General features: G+C 49.2%; 1 protein-coding gene across 1 annotated transcript; it reads left to right on the top strand.

The window, feature by feature from the left end:
• Positions 1 to 527: 527 nt before the first annotated feature.
• Positions 528 to 10,673, top strand: Pcyox1l (prenylcysteine oxidase 1 like). The gene is made up of 6 exons (XM_004664759.2): positions 528 to 615; positions 3,960 to 4,166; positions 5,157 to 5,331; positions 7,364 to 7,575; positions 9,184 to 9,324; positions 9,765 to 10,673. The coding sequence occupies exons 1-6, from the start codon at positions 528 to 530 to the stop codon at positions 10,424 to 10,426; spliced, it is 1,485 nt and encodes a 494-aa protein (XP_004664816.1). The 3' UTR covers positions 10,427 to 10,673.
• Positions 10,674 to 18,076: the final 7,403 nt, after the last annotated feature.

The raw sequence follows: 18,076 nt of genomic DNA, 5'->3' as shown, positions 1-18,076 counted from the left end.
CGAGTGGTTATAACTTGTTTGAGCAGTGGGTGGCGAGTCCAGTCGCCTGCTTGGTCAGCGATTTCCAGTTCTTGGAGACTGTTAAGCTGGAAAAGGGTTTAACGTCATATCTCACATGGTCATCATGACAGCCTAGAAAAGTAGACCAGAGATTATTCTGTCTAGTGAACGTGGAGTTCCAAACCTAGTTTAACTCTCAAGATTGGATTTCATTCAGACCTTTCCTTTCCGTGCTGGACCCTGGTCCTGATGCTGCGGTCCTTCGGCACACACACCTGCGCCGCGGCGGAATGCGCCAGCCAATAAGGAATCCCGCACCCAGGAGGCGGGATCTGGACGCTGCCAATGACAGAGCCCTCCTGGAGAGAGAGGCAGCTAATGAAGAATTCGTACTAAAGAAGGTCGACTGCTCGGCCAATAAGAGGCCGGAACCTGCACTGGAAGGCGGGCCCCCGGGGCGGGGCGGGGAGCCCAGCGCCAACCCGCGAGTGTCTGCGCCCCAGCGTGCTGCCCGGTCGCTGCCCGCCATGGCCCGCGCCGCCCCGCTTGTCGCCGCGCTGGCCACGCTCCTCGCCGCCGCCGCTGCAGGCGGAGACGCCCCGCCCGGCAAGATCGGTGCGGCAAGGACGCTGGGGAGGGCTGGGCGGGACGAGGATTCGCAGCCGGCAGTCGCAAGTGGGGGCTGGGGAGGGCTCCGCGGGATACGTGCAGGGTCCGGGAGCCGCCAGGGACTAGGCTACGGAAGGGGACCGCAGTGGGGGCTGTGCTGATGGGGAAAGGTGTCGTGGTCATGTGAAGAGGGTCACCTGGGGCGTAAGAGGCCTGGGCAGCAATGGTTACTGAGCATCTGCCAGGGGCCTGGCTCTTTGCTAGACGCTGGGAATGACAGAGGACAGGAGCTGGGCCTTCGCATCCGCCGTGGTCTTACTGAGAACCCTGTGTAGAAGGCTGTGTGGATCCTGCTTGGAGGAGAGACCTTCAGGACAGGAAGTCCTTTCTAACACAGAAAGTTCCATGCTTTCTGCTTCACTGCAGGCTTTGAGAGGGCTTTCTGGTAGTGACATGTAAGCCGTAAATTCTGGTTTGTGGAAGACTGTTCCAATAGAACAATAAATCTGCTGAAGGTAGATTTGCTAGATGACAGAATGAGGAACTTGGTTTTTTTTTTTCAGGCAGGCTAGGCAACCCTTTATCGCGAGCTCCACACCCCACTCCCAGTATGGGGAACACTTAACACTCATTTTTCTCTAGTATTGTATGTATGGGTTCTCATGTTTTATTGTGAAGATTTTCAGACACAGCCACATTGAAAGAATTTTATAGTACTTATCTTTATTAATTTGCTGCTAATTCCACTTGGTTTTTAAAGAATATCTTATAATTTATTTGAGAGAGAAAGAGATAGAGAGGATGGGCATGCCAGGGCCTCCTGCCACTGCAAATGAACTCCAAACACATGTGGCACCTTATGCATGCATCTGGCTTTACCAGGGTACTGAGGAATGGAACTCCAGTCCTTAGGCTTTGCAGGCAAGTGCCTTAACCACTGACCCATCTCTTCAGCCCCCCTCTTGGTTTATCACTGACCCATCACACATCCATCTGGCCATCCAAAAGCTCATCTTCTATTTTGATGTATCTCAAAATACATTGCAAGCACAGAATACTTCACTAAATACTTTATCTGCTTTAGAGTGTCTAAAGTTCCATGTTTGTTCACAGTTGCTTTTACTTTTATCATTATTAATCATTGTTATCATTTAACTCTATATGACTCAAATATTTTCAAATCCCTTGTACACGATATTACCATAAACAGTTGCTGAGCCTCTGGTGTGAAAGGGCAGAGTCTCATTTCAACCTGACTGCCCACCATAACCCTCAGTTGGCAGGAGTGCCTTCGGACATCTGGTAGCTCCATAGTCTTGTCAGGGACAGTGTAGTGCTAACCACAACCATGCTGTAAAGGGTTAAGGCATGCAAAGTGTCAGTTTGGGGCTGAGAGTCCATGGGAAAGAGAATCTTGAGGACTAGAATGTTCCAAGAAAACCTCATGAAGAAGGCTGGCTTTGAGCCAGGCTTAAAAGGATGGGAAACACTTAGGCAGGCAGTGACGGTAGTATAGAATACTCTTGCTCCTGGAGATGGACAGCAGGGCCTCTTTCTAGCTGGCCCCACCTCGCCCAACCCTTCCTGAGCCTGAAACCCTCAATGTCAAGTCACCCTTTAGCTTTCCCCCTCTGCCTGCCATTGGTGGGTTGAGCTCTACTAAGAACAAGGAGCTTGTTAAATGGCCTAATCCTTGAACTCCAGTGGGATCCCACATGAATGCCTTGGAGTGGCCTTGCAGCCACGTCCCGTTCATGCTATTCTTTCTGTGGTCACACAGCTCCTCTCCTCTTTGGTTCCCTAGTGCCCATATAAAGCCGGATGCACAAAGTGGTGCATGCATCTGGAGTTTGCAGTTGCTGGAGGCCCTAGTGTGCCTATTCTGTCAGTCTCTTCTTTCTCTCTGCTTATACATAGATAAAAAAATTTTTAAAGCCAGGCAGAAGGGATGTTTGGGGGAAGTACTGACCAGTAAGAGCCTTTTCTGTGAAGATTGTCTGCTACGTCTTGGCAGAAGCTTGTGGTCTTGGGCTCTAATGTGAGTCCGGAAAGAAAGGATGATAGGCAGTTTATCTCATTACCTTTTGGGGGTAGGAATGCTGGCTGTCCGTGAGAGATGCATGTTGGCAGAACTGCAAACAAATTGGTAGTCGGGTGCAAGAGGTGCATAGCTAGTTTATCTTCCCTGTCCACGCTGTGTAATAACTATGTGTCTAGGCAATACTAATGCCATCATGTAACAGATTTGCAAACAACAGGAAGGCAGGAGGTGTGGTAAAGATGGTGGATGTTAAAACCCAAAAGAAATTCAACAAACAAACTGTAACAAAAGCCCAAAGTGGACTTGAGTGAACTGTAAGGTAACAAGCAGCCCATCCTAGGGGCATCCCAGTCTTGGCAAGCATAGACAGAAATGAGTTAAGTGTTGGGTGGTGCATTGGCACCCTCTGTAAAGTGCCAGAGGAAATGTTCTAGGCTTTGCAGGCTATTACATTCACTATGACTCAGCCTAGCATGAAAGTAACAGACAATAAGCAAAAGAAAGGGTGTGGCATTGTTGCTAAAGTATTACTGGCTGATGCAATGAGAAGATGTGTAGAGCAGCCCTGGAAGACTGAGAGGGAGGATCACTGAGTATAGGAGTTCAAGGCCAGCTTGAGCAACATAGGGAAGCCCATCTCCCACCCCACTCCCCTACCACCAAAAAACCCCTATGGCCAATACAATGCAAAAACAAGTACACGTGTACTTGGATTTTAGCCTTCAAGCTGTGATTTGCCGACCCCTAGATTAAGCCACCAACAGAACTAATTAGTCAGTAACCGTTGTCATAAAGTAACAGGGCAGTAAGAAAAACAGAGATGGGTTGTAGAGATGGCTTAGCGGTTAAGGCACTTGACTGTGAAGCCTAACAACCCAGGTTTGATTCCCCAGAACCCACATAAGCCCAATGCATAAGGTGGTGCATGTGTCTGGAGTTCATTTGCAGTGGGTCTGCCCATTCATATTCTCTCTCTCTCTCAAATTAATAATTAAACATATTTTGAAGAAAAGCAGGGAGGGTGTGGAGAGAGTTTTGTAAAACTAAATTACTCTCTGATAATCCTGAATTGTGAAATTCTTTCCTGCTCTTTTGTTGCTGACATCTTCCTTGAATGTGTACTAGGTGGCAGTTTTCAGGCTGGCCTTTGCTTATTAGTTTTAGCTCTCCGTAGACTGAGTATCTCCTGAAATGTCATAGTCGGGGTCATGTGGGTGCTCCATCTGCCTCTGGCCCACATGGAACAATGCAAAATAACTTGTTGCTCTCACTGTCTCCCATCCTGTCCCCCCGTGGGGCCTGCCAACAGCTGTGATTGGGGCCGGGATCGGGGGCTCTGCTGTGGCCCATTTTCTTCAGCAGCACTTTGGACCCCGGGTGCAGATCGTGGTATATGAGAAGGGGACTATTGGTGGCCGCCTGGACACCATCTCCGTCAACAAACAACACTATGAGAGCGGAGCGGCCTCCTTCCACTCTTTGAGCCTTCACATGCAGGACTTCGTCAAGTTGCTAGGTGAGTGTACAGTACTGGGACTCCTATGCCAGCGCCCCAGGCCTTTCCCAGACTGTCCAGACTCTGAAGGTCAGATGGTCATATAGCCCAATCTCATTTTACAGATGGAGCAGCTGAGACCAGAGAGGGGAAGGAACTTGCCTGAGGTTACACAGTGAGTTAGTTACAAGAGCCGGGATTAGAACTCAGGTTTGACTCCCAGGCCAGTTTCTTTCCCTTTCAGCTTGCTGCTTTTTAATTATTGTGATCATATCAGAGTCCACATGCTGGTGCCTCCAGGTGCCCTTCTAGGTGGTGTGTGGGCATTACCCCAAAACCTGCCAGCCTTCAGGATAAGGCTCAGAGAATTAACAGACCACAGCTGAAGCCACACAACTAATAAATGAGAGAGCCGAGAGCCCATCCCAGCAGCATCATCAAAACCATGAATGCACACCCTGTTTGGTGCAGAAGTGCTACTTGTCTGAAGCGATCCTGCAGGCAACCTGCAGATGTGCACAATGGACCCATATAAGCTTGTTCACTACCATAGTTTGCACTAGCAGAAGGTGAAATGTCTGCCCACCACACCCCCACCCTTGAATGGAATGCTCTCTAAATTGTAGAATGTTGGGCAGATTTAAGGAGCTGTTGTTTCCATGTGATCTTGGAGCCCAGAGTCTCTTATCTCAGAAGGCCTGTGGCCCTCAGACCTGGACATTCTGGGATGACAGACTTTCCCTTACTCCTGGCTAAGTTGACCCCTCAGAAAGAAATCTAAAATGGTACATTCTTTTCTATTTTGTTTTCCGACTCACTGGGAAGAGCAAACCTTTTCCCACTGTATTGGTATATGTTCATAGACCAGCAGGGCAAAGGAACAAACCTGAGGGTTCCTGTTTCCTGTAAAGAACCAGCATTCGCCTCAGGAAGGCCCCAGTACAAAAGAAAGCACTGCCAGCCTTCCAGGGGTCCCTGAAGGGGAGCTGAGGGGTCTGCTGATCTCTGCAGGGCTGAGGCAACGGCGTGAGGTGGTGGGCAGGAGTGCCATCTTCGGCGAGGACCATTTTGTGCTGGAGGAGACCGACTGGTACTTGCTGAATCTCTTCCGCCTCTGGTGGCACTATGGCATCAGCTTCCTGAGGCTGCAGATGTGGGTAGAGGAGGTCATGGAGAAGTTCATGAGGTAGGGCTGGGCAGAGCTGCCAGAAGGCATTGGGGGAGTGAGGGGAAGGATGTATTTGCCTAACACAATTCAGCACAGGCTCAGAACAAGCCCCAGCCCGAGGAAGTGTGCAGCAGGGCTAGTAACCCTGGTCTTTTCACACCGGCCGCCAGTCTTTCTCTCCACTAAGCTGACCGAAGCATAGATTGCAAACTCAGTCACTTAGAAGGCTAAAGATAAGAAGCACGTGTAGGGGTGGCCTGAAAAGCAAGGCCATCTGAGAGAAGCAGTCAGCTAGCTTCAGCCCAATGTGGCCAAACACATGAACACTTGTGTTGCTAGATCTTCAAGTTCTGGGGCTTAGAGCCAGAGCTTCAGAGTTAGACGTGAAATCTCGTAGCTTTTAAGTGTTTGCAACCAATTCATTTTGTGAGCCAAATGAACATATGTAGACTGCCTGCAGCCTGGGTCACCCATTTGCTAACTTTGCTTTCCCTACTTGTCCATCTAGAATAGACCCTTGTCTTCACCACTTTTTTCCTCTTAAAGGCCAGCTCATCTCCATTACCTCCAGACATGGAGGACAACTGGTCTGGGCTGGTCCTGTACTCATACTGCAAGCAGCCATTGCCCCTCTGCCATTGCCTCCTGTCCCACAGCACCCCGGTAGACAAATGCCACTCCTCCAGCCCCATCACAGGCTCTCCTTAGTGTTAGATGCCCAAGTGTGGCCCCATGGCGCTGTTCCCTGCTGTCTGACACTTCACCATTCCCTTCCCATGCTATGCAGATGTCCTACAAGCATGGCACTTCAGCTGTTCTCTAGATGTCCCCTAGCTTCTGTCTTTGCTCCTCATTTTCTTTTCTTTCTTTTTTCTTTTTTGTGGTTTGTTTTGTTGTTGTTGTTGAGATAGGGTCTCACTCTAGCCCAGGCTGACCTGAAACTCACTCTTTAGTCCCAGGTTGGCCTCAAACTCACAGTGATCCTCCTACCCTCCCTCTTGAGTGCTGGGATTAAAGTTGTGTGCCACCATGCCTGGCTCATTTTCTTTTCTTTTCTTTTTGTTTGTTTTGTTTTTCAAGGTAGGGTCTCACTCTAGCTCAGGTTGGCCCGGAATTCACTATGTAGTCTCAGGGTGGCCTCGAACTCACAGTGATCCTCCTACCTCTGCCTCCCGAGTGCTGGGATTAAAGGCATGTGCCACCACACCCGGCTCATTTTCTTTTTACTGTTTTCTTTTTCTTCTTCTTTCTGATAGTCTCATTCTGTAGGCTAAGCCCACGATCCTCCAGGTTCAGCCTCCAAAGTACTGGGATTACTGCACTTCCACATATGTTTTATCACTCAGCCTTCTCTTGTCTTTCTCACACGTTTCTTACTTGTCAGTTTTATGTATGTGTACATCCACTATGCTAACTGCTCCTGGTCGTGGAAAAGAACTTTTGGCTGCTCTAATTCCACTGTATTTTCAGGCACACATTTCTGTCTGCCCTTGGGAAACTGCTATCTACTGGCCCTGTTTATCAAGAAACCCCAGAAAGGAAGGGGCGTGATTCAAAGGCCAGCTAGTCTGGAATGCATCAACAGGCTGGTTCTGGGGCTGGAGTGAGTGGTAGAGATACAAGACGTGATTTCAGATCAAGTGGGAGTCCTGACACATTAAGCCAGACTTGAGGACAGTAATGGCAGGAGGCTGCTTCTCATGCTCAGTATAGTCCTAGAAGTCAGTGCAGAGTAGAAGCTAGTGGAAATGCTCCCCCTGTCCGGAAATGTGTCAGTACATAGGCTATGACCTCATCCAGGGGTGGCTCCAAGCAGTATGATGTAATTGGCTTTTAGCAGAGCCATGTCATAAAGCCAGTCCCGTTGGGTCCTAGAGTATTTGCCTTTATCTCCACACTGTCCCCTGGGGAGGTCCAGACCACCACAGCCACCGAAGAGGCCAAGTGGAACACCCAGTGTAGATGAGGTGTCAAGTTCATAGAGACCCCATAGTATGTGGTGAACCCAAAAGTTTTTTTGCAAAGGACTGCAGCCCCATGCATCTCCTAGGATCTACAAGTACCAGGCCCATGGCTATGCTTTCTCGGGAGTGGAAGAACTGCTCTACTCACTGGGCGAGGCTGCTTTTGTCAACATGACCCAGCGTTCTGTGGCTGAGTCCCTGCTCCAGGTGGGCGTCACACAGCGCTTTATTGATGATGTCGTCTCTGCTGTCCTGAGGGCGAGCTATGGCCAGTCAGCATCAATGCCTGCTTTTGCTGGTGAGTGTCCAGCCCTCATTCAGCCTGCCTGCCTGCCCTCCCTTACCCATGGTGCTCAGAATGAGCTGGTCCTTGTGATAACCACACCTCTATCCAGCTTATAACCATCGCCTTGGCACTTTTTTGCCCCATTTTTTAAAATGTTTTATTCATTTATTTATTTGAGAGAGAATGAGAATGGGCATGCCAGGGCCTCCAGCCACTGCAAATGAACTCCAGACGCATGCACCACCTTATGCATCTGGCTTACATGGATACTGGGGAATTGAACTTGTGTCCTTAGTTTTCACAGGCAAGCACCTTAGCCACTAAGCAATCTCAGCCCTTTGTTGCCCCATTTATACTGATTCTGACATCAGGTTTCCAAGTTGGCACACAGCAGTTACCTCACTACACAGACAGTAGAAGCAAAGGTCAGGTGATATGTTCCACTGCCTGTCCTGTACCACCAACTCTCTCTCCCATGTGTTTACATGCCAGAGCTGAGGTGGCACTTTGCTACCCAAAGTTTGGTTTCCAATCTGCCTTGACATGTAAGACCACACTGGGTCTCATGAGGACAGTCTGGCCACGCCTGTTCTCCCCTCTGACTTGATCGACTCTCACTCTTGAGTGCATGTCAAGAATCACCCCACTGAGACTTCTGTGTCCCTGGGTATTCATCACTTGGTCACCTAATTTTCTCAGCACATTACTACGGTGGGTGGGCAGTCCCCAGGAGCAGAGACTACATTCTGTGCTTCACCAGGTAGGACACCCACTTTCTTGTGTCCACTGAGAGATAGCAGACACTAAGAACAGTGCCTGCCCCACACCAAGCATTCAGCATGCTCTGGGTAAAATAAATGAATGGCTTTGCACGGGCGGCACCTTCCATAGGGCGGGGGTGGGGGGTATTGCTCTGGCTCTTGCCTCAACATCCCTGTGTGGCTTCCCTGCCTACTCTGCCAAGATCGTGTGTGTGGGGTTTATACTGAAGTGTAATTCCCATGCTGTTCAGTTTACCCATGGTTGTTTTTTAAATATTTTATTTATTTGAGTGAGAGAGAGAGGCAGATAGAATGGGCACACCAGGGCCTCTAGCCACTGTAAACTAACTCCAGATGCGTGCACTACCCTGTGCATCTGGTTTTACGTGAGTACTGGGGAATCAAATCTGGGTCCTTTGGCTTTGCAGGCAAGTGTCTACCACTAAGCCATTTCTCCAGCCCTCACCCATGGTTTTGACCATGTTTGCAAAATTGTGTAACCCTTGCAGTTCTGGAACATTTTCATGGCCCCAAAGGAAGCTCAGTGCCCTTTATGTCACCACCACACATCCTCCAACCACGGAGCTCTTCCGTTTCTGTGGACCTGCCCACCTGGGCACTGTGTAGAAGCAGAATCACACGCTGTGAAGTTGTGTGGTGCTCTCTGAGTGTCACATTTTCACCTGAGAACACCAGGGACTTGGTTGTATTAATGTGCGTGTGTGTTGTCTCCCTGTGGCTGTGGTTCAGAGGAGTCTTGCCAGCAGGAAGACCCAAGGAGGATAGTGGTGACTGTCCAAGCATACGGCCTTGTGGGTCTGAGAACCACAGACCACCTTTCCCTTCCTACCTTGCCCAGGAGCCATGTCACTAGCCGGGGCCCAAGGCAACCTGTGGTCGGTGGAAGGAGGCAACAAGCTGGTGTGTTCTGGTTTGCTGAAGCTCACCAAGGCCATCGTGATCCATGCCACAGTGACCTCTGTGACCCTGCACAGTACAGGTGAGTGCACGGAGCAGGAGCATGGCCACCCCATTCCTAGCCAGCCCTTGTTCTCAAGCATAGGTTCTGCCCTGCTGGGGTATACATTCAGAAAATCAGTGGAAAAGCCCACTGGCACTAGAGGGCGCTGTGGTCATGACTCCACTGTCAGACCTAAGCTGTCTTCCCTGAATCCAGCCTTGCCCCTTTGACTAGTGAAGACTTAAGAGTGACAACCTCACGCTAGCCAATCAGCAGCAGAACCATATTTGGGCCTCTGGGCTCCCAGATCAGTGCTCAACTAGCAGCCAAACCAGTACGGAGTAATAGGGACTACCACTGGGACACTACCCTCCCCATGCCAGGCTCTCACTGTATCCCAGTGCTGGGCCCCAGGTGGGAGGCCAGTGGTTATAAGCTAAAGAATTAGTCGACTTTTATGCTATCATCTCTCCTTCCAGAGGGAAAAGCGCTGTACCAGGTGGGATATGAGAGTGAGAGAGGCAGTGGCTCTGACTTCTACGACATTGTGGTCATTGCCACACCCCTGCATCTGGACAACAGCAGCAGAAACCTCACCTTTGAAGGCTTCACCCCACCCATTGAGGATGTGCAGGGCTCTTTCCAGCCCACCGTTGTCTCCTTGGTCCATGGCTACCTCAACTCATCCTACTTTGGGTTCCCTGACCCTAAACTTTTCCCCTTTGCCAATATCCTCACCACAGATTTCCCCAGCTTCTTCTACACGCTGGACAATATCTGCCCTGTCAACATCTCAGCCAGCTTCCGGAGAAAGCAACCCCAGGAGGCAGCTGTTTGGCGTGTACAATCCCCTCAGCCCCTCTTTCGGTCCCAGCTGAAGACCCTCTTCCGTTCCTATTACTCGGTCCAGACAGCCGAGTGGCAGGCCCACCCGCTGTACGGCTCGCGCCCCGCCCTCCCGAGGTTTGCCCTCCACGACCAGCTCTTCTACCTCAGTGCTCTGGAGTGGGCGGCCAGCTCCGTGGAGGTGATGGCTGTAGCTGCCAAGAATGTGGCCTTGCTAGCTTACAACCGCTGGTACCAAGACCTGGACAAGATTGACCAAAAGGACTTAATGCACAAGGTCAAGACTGAACTGTGAGGGCTCCAGGGAGAGCCCAGGAACTCTGTCCCACACTGAAGATGGAACCCACGCCACTGCAGTGCAGCACTGACAGCCACCTTCCCTGGCCCAGCCACTCCCTGACTCCTGCATATTGAACAGATTTTCCCTTCAGTGTGGGTCCAGGCGACCCACTGTCTGCCTGTCTTAAGGATAGTTTCTCTTTTCTTTTTAAGGGACAGAGCAAGAAGAGGGAAGGAACTTAAAGCTTTTTTTTTTTTTTTTTTTTAAAGAATTAAAAACCTAGCTGGGCATGGTGGTGCATACCTTTAATCCCAGCACTCGGGAGGCAGAGGTGGGAAGATCATCATGAATTCGAGGCCAGCCTGAGAATACAGAGTGAATTCCAGGTCAACCTGTGTTAAGAGTGAGTCCCCACCTTGAAAACCAAAAAGGAAAAAGAAAGAAATAAAAAAACTATCTTCCAAGTCACTCTGACTTTATTTTCTAACAAGACCATAGGAGGGAGTATAAGCAAAGGACTCTGGGTTGTACTTTGTGACCGTCTTCTGTTGCCACCTCCCAACCCACCACCTACCCTAAATCATTCACAGTCAGATACTTAAACAGACCAGAAGAGAAGAGCAGAAAACCCAAGAGACTGGAGTAGTTCCTATTTGGTGGGGGCTGTAGTTCAGAACATACTTTGACGCCATCCCGAGCCCCTCAGCTGCCCTGCTTCACTGGATCAGTGACCAATGGGACCTGACAAAGACATTTAGCTCAACATTGCCATCAGTAGAGCCCTGGATGCCTGACAACCAGTGAGAAAGAGAAACAAGCTAGGCTTCAAGAAGAGGGAAGCTTTTCCTTGGAACCTGGAGGAACTGGCCATTCTGCTCCTTAAAAATTGAGACGATGAATCTGGCTTGCAACATACAAGTCCTTGGTCCTGAGGAGCTGGCTCAACAGTTAAAGTTGCTAACTCACAAAGCCTGTCAACTCAAGTACCCACATAAAGCCAGATGCACAAAGTGGTAGTCATAGGCATCTAGAGTTCATTTGCAGAGGTAGCAGGCCCTGGCATGCCTGTTCTCACTTACTCTCAAATAAAAATACTTTTTAAAAAGACAAGTCCCCACATGGTGAAAAACAATCTTACCTCACCCCTAAAACTTCACCATAGAAGAGCAAAGGAAGAAAGGAAGGTGTTGGGATGGGGTTCTTGGTGCTTTCTCCTTTGACACTAGCTTGAAAGGAGAAGTTACGCTTTGCATTCTCTGTAACCCTGTAAAGTTCAGTAGTTTGGGAAAGAGTGTCTAGCTCCATGATCAAGGGCTGCCTAGGACCCCAGGACCATTAAGTAGAGACATAAATACTGACTGCTGGCAGAGCTCAGTGGAGGGCACGTGTGAGCCCCTGGCTTCAATCCCCAGCACCAAAAAATAATCAGTTTTTTTAAAGGGAGTATAAATCACCTCATTTCTCTTTGTATCTGTGCTTTATATAAAGGGAGAGCACAAGGAATGAGAGCCCAGGTACTCAGCAAGTGTGCCCCCCCATCTGAATCTCTTGGAGGAAGGGGAGGGACTTACTAAAGTTGCAGACGGCAGGCTTTGAGGGAGGGGCCTGAGCCTCCTCAGAACCACCACTGCCTAATGGTGCCAGGTCACCATTGCGGCTTTCCCACCCAACAGTCCCGAAGGTCATCCAGCAGTTTCCTTCTCCATAGCGATAGGGACAAAGGCCCATGGTGTGGCCGTAACTTGTTCAGCGTCTCCTGGTGAACGCAGAACTGTCCAAATCAGTTTCTTAAAGTTCATTGAGTTCAACATGGGGCAAAATACCCTTCCAGGTATGGCTCCAACACTGGCTCAATGATGGCAATGATATTCTTTAGGGCAAAGGTGGCCTGCATCTGTTACCGGACTGGCTACTTAGGACAAATTTTAGTTGCAGTGGTCGAAAAGTAAATTCAAAGTCACTTAAGCCACAAAGATGTTGCTGGATAGCGTGACTGAAGGGTTCAGGCACAGAGCTTGAGCACTCCCCAGCTTTTCTCACAGCTAGAGATGGCCACCAACCACTCACCAGGTGGGAAGTTCTCCCACAACTACCAAGCCAAGTTCTAGACCCTCAGCATCAACTTCTGTGCCCAGAGAAGGACCGAGTGCTGATTGGTTGGAACTTAGATACCAGAGCAATCACAGGGACCCAGAGAACACAAGTAAGCTGCTTGGCTTAGAACAATCAGCCCCCACCCCTGGAGCAGAAGTGGTGGAAAGGGCACCCAGTGCCAGCCACATGCCACCGTGACCAGGGCCTCATTCCCTCACATGTCCAGTAAAGTCAAGTGTGTGATGACACCCTTTGATGGATTTTGTTAAATGAAAATGCACTCTACGGTCATACCACTCTGAACATGCCCAGTCTTGTCTGAAATGAAGATGGCAAAACCAGTAACCAACCCTCTCTTATGTCCCTAAGGAGGGTATGGTAGATCCAGAGCAGGTCAGCAGGGATTCTGGCTCCACGGCCAGGCATACAGTAGAGCTGGCTGTGCCCTTCAGACTCCTCCTTTACCTGCACGATAGGTCCAAACAGTGCCAAGCCAAAGCCAGCCAAGCCCTATGGTCTTGCTCCTTGCAGGCAAAAAGAAGTGGACATACCAGGAAGGAAAAGGAGGGCCACCATAAGTCCTTTGTTCCAGAGCCCACTCTAACCTCAGGCCAGAAAAGACTCCCTGCCCTGGTCCTATAATTCAGCTAGCAAAACAGAAAAGGGGTTACCCTCATCAGCCACGGTACTCTGTGTAATGTAGTGGGCACTGAAAATTCTGCACAAGGGTTTTACCTTCTAGGGCTGGAGAGATGGCCCAACAGGTAAAGGTGCTTGCTTGCAAAGCTTGACAGCCTGGGTTCAATTCCCTAGTACCCATGTAAAGCCACATGCACAGAGTGGTGCATGCATCTGGAGTTTGTTTGCAGAGGCAAGAGGCCCAGGCATATTCATATTCTCTCTCTCTCTCTCTCATAAATAATAGTTAAAAAGAAAAAGAGTTCTTCAAGAACTGGTGACCCAAACCCAGTCACAATATTGAAGGGAGAAGGGGCTGCTGTGGAGGGACGGATTGGAGGGTGGGGCATTAAAGACCAACTTGCTCCCTCCTGCCATGAGGTAGCACTAGAGGGAGCGTGGAGCAGGTGGTGCCCCATGTTCATTTACAGGTGCTTCACTCCTATTCTGTGTGAGATCCTGGAGGTGCAATGCCAACCCACCAAGGCAGATGAGACCTCTGCCCCTGCACAGTAGAAGTTTCTCACTGACAACCCAAAAACAGAAAATGCATTTAGGGGGCTGGAGAGATGGCTTAGCAGTTAAGGCATTTGCCTGTGAAGCCAAAGAACTCAGGTTCAATTCCCCAGGACCCATGTAAGCCAGATGTGCGGCACATGCGTCTGGAGTTTGTGTACAGCAGGTGAGGGCCCTGGCGTGGCCATTCTCTCTCTCATCTCTCTTTGTCTCAAATAAATAAATAATATATTTTTAAACTTTTTTTTTTGAGGTAGGGTCTTGCTCTAGCCCAGGCTGACCTGGAATTCACTATGTAGTCTCAGGGTGGCCTCAAACTTAAGGCAATCCTCCTACCTCTGCCTTCTGAGTGCTGGAATTAAAGGTGTGTGCCACCACACCCAGCTAAAACTTATTTTTTAAAAAAAGAAAATGTGGGCAGGAGAGATAGCTTAGTGGTTAAGCACTTGCCTGTGAAGCCTAAGGAGCCTGGTTCAAGGCTTGATTCCCCAGGACCCACGTTAGCCAGATGCACAATGGGTCGCATGTGTCTGGAATTCGTTTGCAGTGGCTGGAGACCTTGGCATGCCCATTCTCTATCTGCCTCTTTCTCTCTCTGTTGCTCTCAAATAAATAAATAAAAATAAATCTTAAAAAAAAAAAAAAAAGAAAAGAAGGGCTGGAGAGATAGCTTAGCAGTTAAGCACTTGCCCATGAAGCCTAAGGCCCCCGGTTCAAGGCTTGATTCCCCAGGACCCACGTTAGCCAGATGCACAAGGGGCGCATGCGTCTGGAGTTCCTTTGCAGTGGCTGGAGGCCCTGGTGTGCCCTTTCTCTATCTATCTGCCTCTTTCTCTCTCTGTCGCTCTCAAATAAATAAACAACAACAACAAAAAGAAAATGAATTTAGACTCAGACTGAAAGAAATGCTGGGTGTCATTAGACCCAGTTCTCCAAAAGTCCTGCTCTTTGTTGCTGTCATTAAACCAGGGGACGGGGAAGGCCTAGCTGCAGGCCTGACTCATGAAGCCAAGCTTTTAAGTCAAAGCATGGTAAACTGGAAAAGACCCTGGAGAGCCCTAAATCTTATCTACTCACTTCACAAGAGAAGAAATGGGGACTAGGGAGGTGGCTCAATGGGAAAAGGCACTTGATTGAAAAGCCTGCAGGCCTGGCTTCAATTCCCCAGCCACCCACGTAAAGGTGAGCATTTGTTCATAGCAGCAAAGAGAACCCGGGGATTTAACCAATCAGTAAATACAAACACAAGTGAAGAACCATAAGCCCAGAATGAGTGAGGACAAGGCGCCAGCCACATACAATTTGCATTTGCTGAGCATCTCTGGGTTTCTGATGTTCCTTCTGGTAAAAGAATGTCCGCTGGGGCTGGAGAGATGGCTTAGCAGTTAAGGCACTCCTGCAAAGCCAAAGGGCCCATGTTCAACTTCCCAGGACCCACATAAGCTAGATGCACAAGGTGGCACATGTGTCCGGAGTTCTTTGCAGCAGCTGGAGACCATGATACACCCATTGTTTCTGCCTCTTCCTCCCTCCCCCTTTCTCAAATAAATAAATGAAAATATTAAAAAAAAAAAAAGAATGTCTCCTTATTACCAAGAAGAGGGGTTATCCCCATTCCTATGACACCCAGGGTCCTTGTGTCCTTCCAAGACCCAGAGCAACCCAGCTTCTCCCCCACTGACTTCCCATAAGGTCTTGAAAGCATGTGCTGCAAGTCCCAAGACGTGAAGAACACTGGGCTGCGGGTAGCTCAGTGGCAGAGCACACACTCAGCATGTGTGAGGCCCTGGGATTGAGCCTCTGCACAAGAAGAGAAGTCTGCCATAGGGACCAGGATAGGCTGACACAAAAGTCTGTTTTCCATGTGCCTGGAACTAGGGAGAAGCTTCCTGGAGTAATTTTTAACCAGTATCTGTTCTAGAACAATACCAAAAAAGGTAAGTTTCTTTCCAACCCAGACTCGAACTTAACCACTGGGTTTTCATGAATTAAACCTCTAAAACATTCCGTGCCAAAGCTGCTGCAAGCCCTGAGGCTGGAGCAGTGTTCCCGCAGGGCTGCCGGCCCTTTCCAGGAGGTTAACTGCAGAGTGCTGGCTGTCCTCACCCGCAGAAAATAGCTGAGCCCCTCAGCTGTGCTGGGGGAAGCAGGGTATTTTTAGTCCTCAAGACAGCTGATTGGGGATTTACTGTGGGTTTAGAGGGCTCAGGAGATTGAGTTGTGTGGGGTGGAGTGGGAAAACTGAGTTAGCATCAGGGGGCAAGAGCCAACATGGGTTTTAGGACAGTCAGTCATACAACCCAAACCCAGGTCAATCAGCAGTGTCTTTTTTTTTTTTTTTTTTTTGGTTTTTCGAGGTAGGGTCTCACTCTAGCCCAGGCAGACCTGGAATTCACTATGGAGTCTCAGGGTGGCCTCAAAATCACGGCAATCCTCCTACCTCTGCCTCCCGAGTGCTGAGATTAAAGGTGTGCACCACCACTCCTGGCCAAAGTGTCTTCTTGACAAGCCTATCATTACCAAAGTGTCCCAGATGGCAACATCAGCAACCCCCTCCCTGGGAACCACGGTAGGAGAAATGAAACCTGTCCATAAAAGTGAAAATAGGGCTTAGTGGTTAAGCCTCTTGCTTGCAAAGCCTAAAGTCTCCAGTTCACCAGTACCCATGTGAAGCTAGATGCACAAGGTAGCACATGTTTTTGAAGTTTGTTTACAGTGGTTAGAAGCCCTAGTGTGCCCCTTCCCTCTGTTTTTCTGTCTCCCTCTCTCCTCGAAAACATATAAAGAAAAATATTCCTCTAAGAATCCCAGAGTGACCTGGGTGTGGTGGCACATGCCTTTAATCCCAGCACTCGGGAGGCAGAAATAGGAGGACTGCCATGAGTTCGAGGCCATCCTGAGACTACATAGTGAATTCCAGGTCAGTTTGGGCTAGAGTGAGACTCTACCTCAAACAACAACAACAACAAAAGAAAAAATCCCAGAGTGGCTGCATAGCAAGGAAAATGTAGAGAAAAACAGAGGAGAGCCAAGATCCATCATTAAGAAGACAGTCAACTGCCCACCATGACACTTGCCACCTCTACCCATATCTGCCAGGGCCCAGGAAAATTTGCAGAGGCAGCAGCAACATGAAGACTGCTCTTATCGCTAGCCTGACAACCAGCTCCAGGGTGATGGTGACAGATACAGTGATCAATCAAAACCTATCAAAGCATGGCATGGTGATGCACACCTTTAATTCCCAGCACTTGGGATGCAACATAGAAGGATTGCCATGAGTTCTAGGCCACCCTGAGACTACATAGTGAGTTCCAGGTCAGCCTGGGCTAGAGCAAGACCCTACCTCAAAAGAAAAAAGAAAAACAAAACCTATCAAAGCAGAAATCTAGAGGCTACAAAGAGCTCAACACTAAGATTGTCAACAGGCCTACCATGACTCAGGGGACATTACAGAAAAGGAGGCAATAAGATTGTAAGCACTACAGAGTGGGCATGGTGCCCCTACCCCACAGGGACTGACTAAGGCCTTCATGAACCCACAGTAACTGCAAACCAGCTATCCAGATGTCCTAGTGTATAGGGCTAGATGAAAGAATGACCCACGCTCATGTCTCCAAACCTATTTCCAGATCAGGTCTTCTGTAGCCTTAGCTGGCAGTATTTAAACGTGCCACATAGCTGAGGATGGCATTGGCCTGTTCTTCCTCCCAAGTACTGAGATTATAGACATGTACCACCACACTCAACTTGCCTCATGGGTCTTCGGTTTTTTTTTTTTTTTTAAATTATTGTTTATTCATTTGAGAGAGAAAGTGTGTGAGAGAGAGGGGACCAGCGGGCAGGGAGAGACACATTTACCACTTTGTGCCTCTAGCTTTATGTGGGTACTGGGGAATTGAACCTAGGCCTTCAGGCTTTGCAAGCAAGCACCGTTAACCACTGAACCATCTCTCCAGCACATTATGTGTTTGTTCAAAGCTAAGGTTCGTTGTCCAGAAATAGGGACAGTTCAGATTTTAGGGGCTCACGCCCAGATTGAAAACACTTGCTTTTTGGCAATCCACGGTCCTTTCTTTGAACTGAAGTCTACGTGGAGAGAGAGGAGCCCCCAGCTACCTGCAGACAACCTTGCAGATCACCTTCAAAACCAGAGCAAGGGGCAGGTCCACAGCACGGTGGGGGGTGGGGGGTGGGGGGGTGGGGGGGTGGCTGAGCTTGGGAACCAGGAGCTCACCTTTCCCCAGGGGCATGTTCCTTAGAAGCTTTGAGCTGAATGGGCATTGGTTTTTCCTGATTGGATTATACCTACTATAGCTGAAGCATGGTCTTATGAGCCCAAACGGAAGGAAGAAGGTTTGACATTTACCCAAATGG

The sequence above is a fragment of the Jaculus jaculus genome, chromosome 13, assembly GCF_020740685.1.
Source record: "Jaculus jaculus isolate mJacJac1 chromosome 13, mJacJac1.mat.Y.cur, whole genome shotgun sequence".
Classification (NCBI taxonomy): Eukaryota; Metazoa; Chordata; class Mammalia; order Rodentia; family Dipodidae; genus Jaculus; species Jaculus jaculus.
This window is presented reverse-complemented; position numbering and strand designations above follow the sequence as displayed.

What these genes read in the sequence shown, in the direction of transcription:
- Pcyox1l (XM_004664759.2), top strand. Translation starts at nt 528, where the DNA reads ATGGCCCGCGCCGCCCCGCTTGTCGCCGCGCTGGCCACGCTCCTCGCC. An exon ending in GTCATGGAGAAGTTCATGAG is followed by an intron (nt 5,332 to 7,363) that starts GTAGGGCTGGGC and finishes TGCATCTCCTAG; the next exon opens with GATCTACAAGTACCAGGCCC. An exon ending in TGTGACCCTGCACAGTACAG is followed by an intron (nt 9,325 to 9,764) that starts GTGAGTGCACGG and finishes CTCTCCTTCCAG; the next exon opens with AGGGAAAAGCGCTGTACCAG.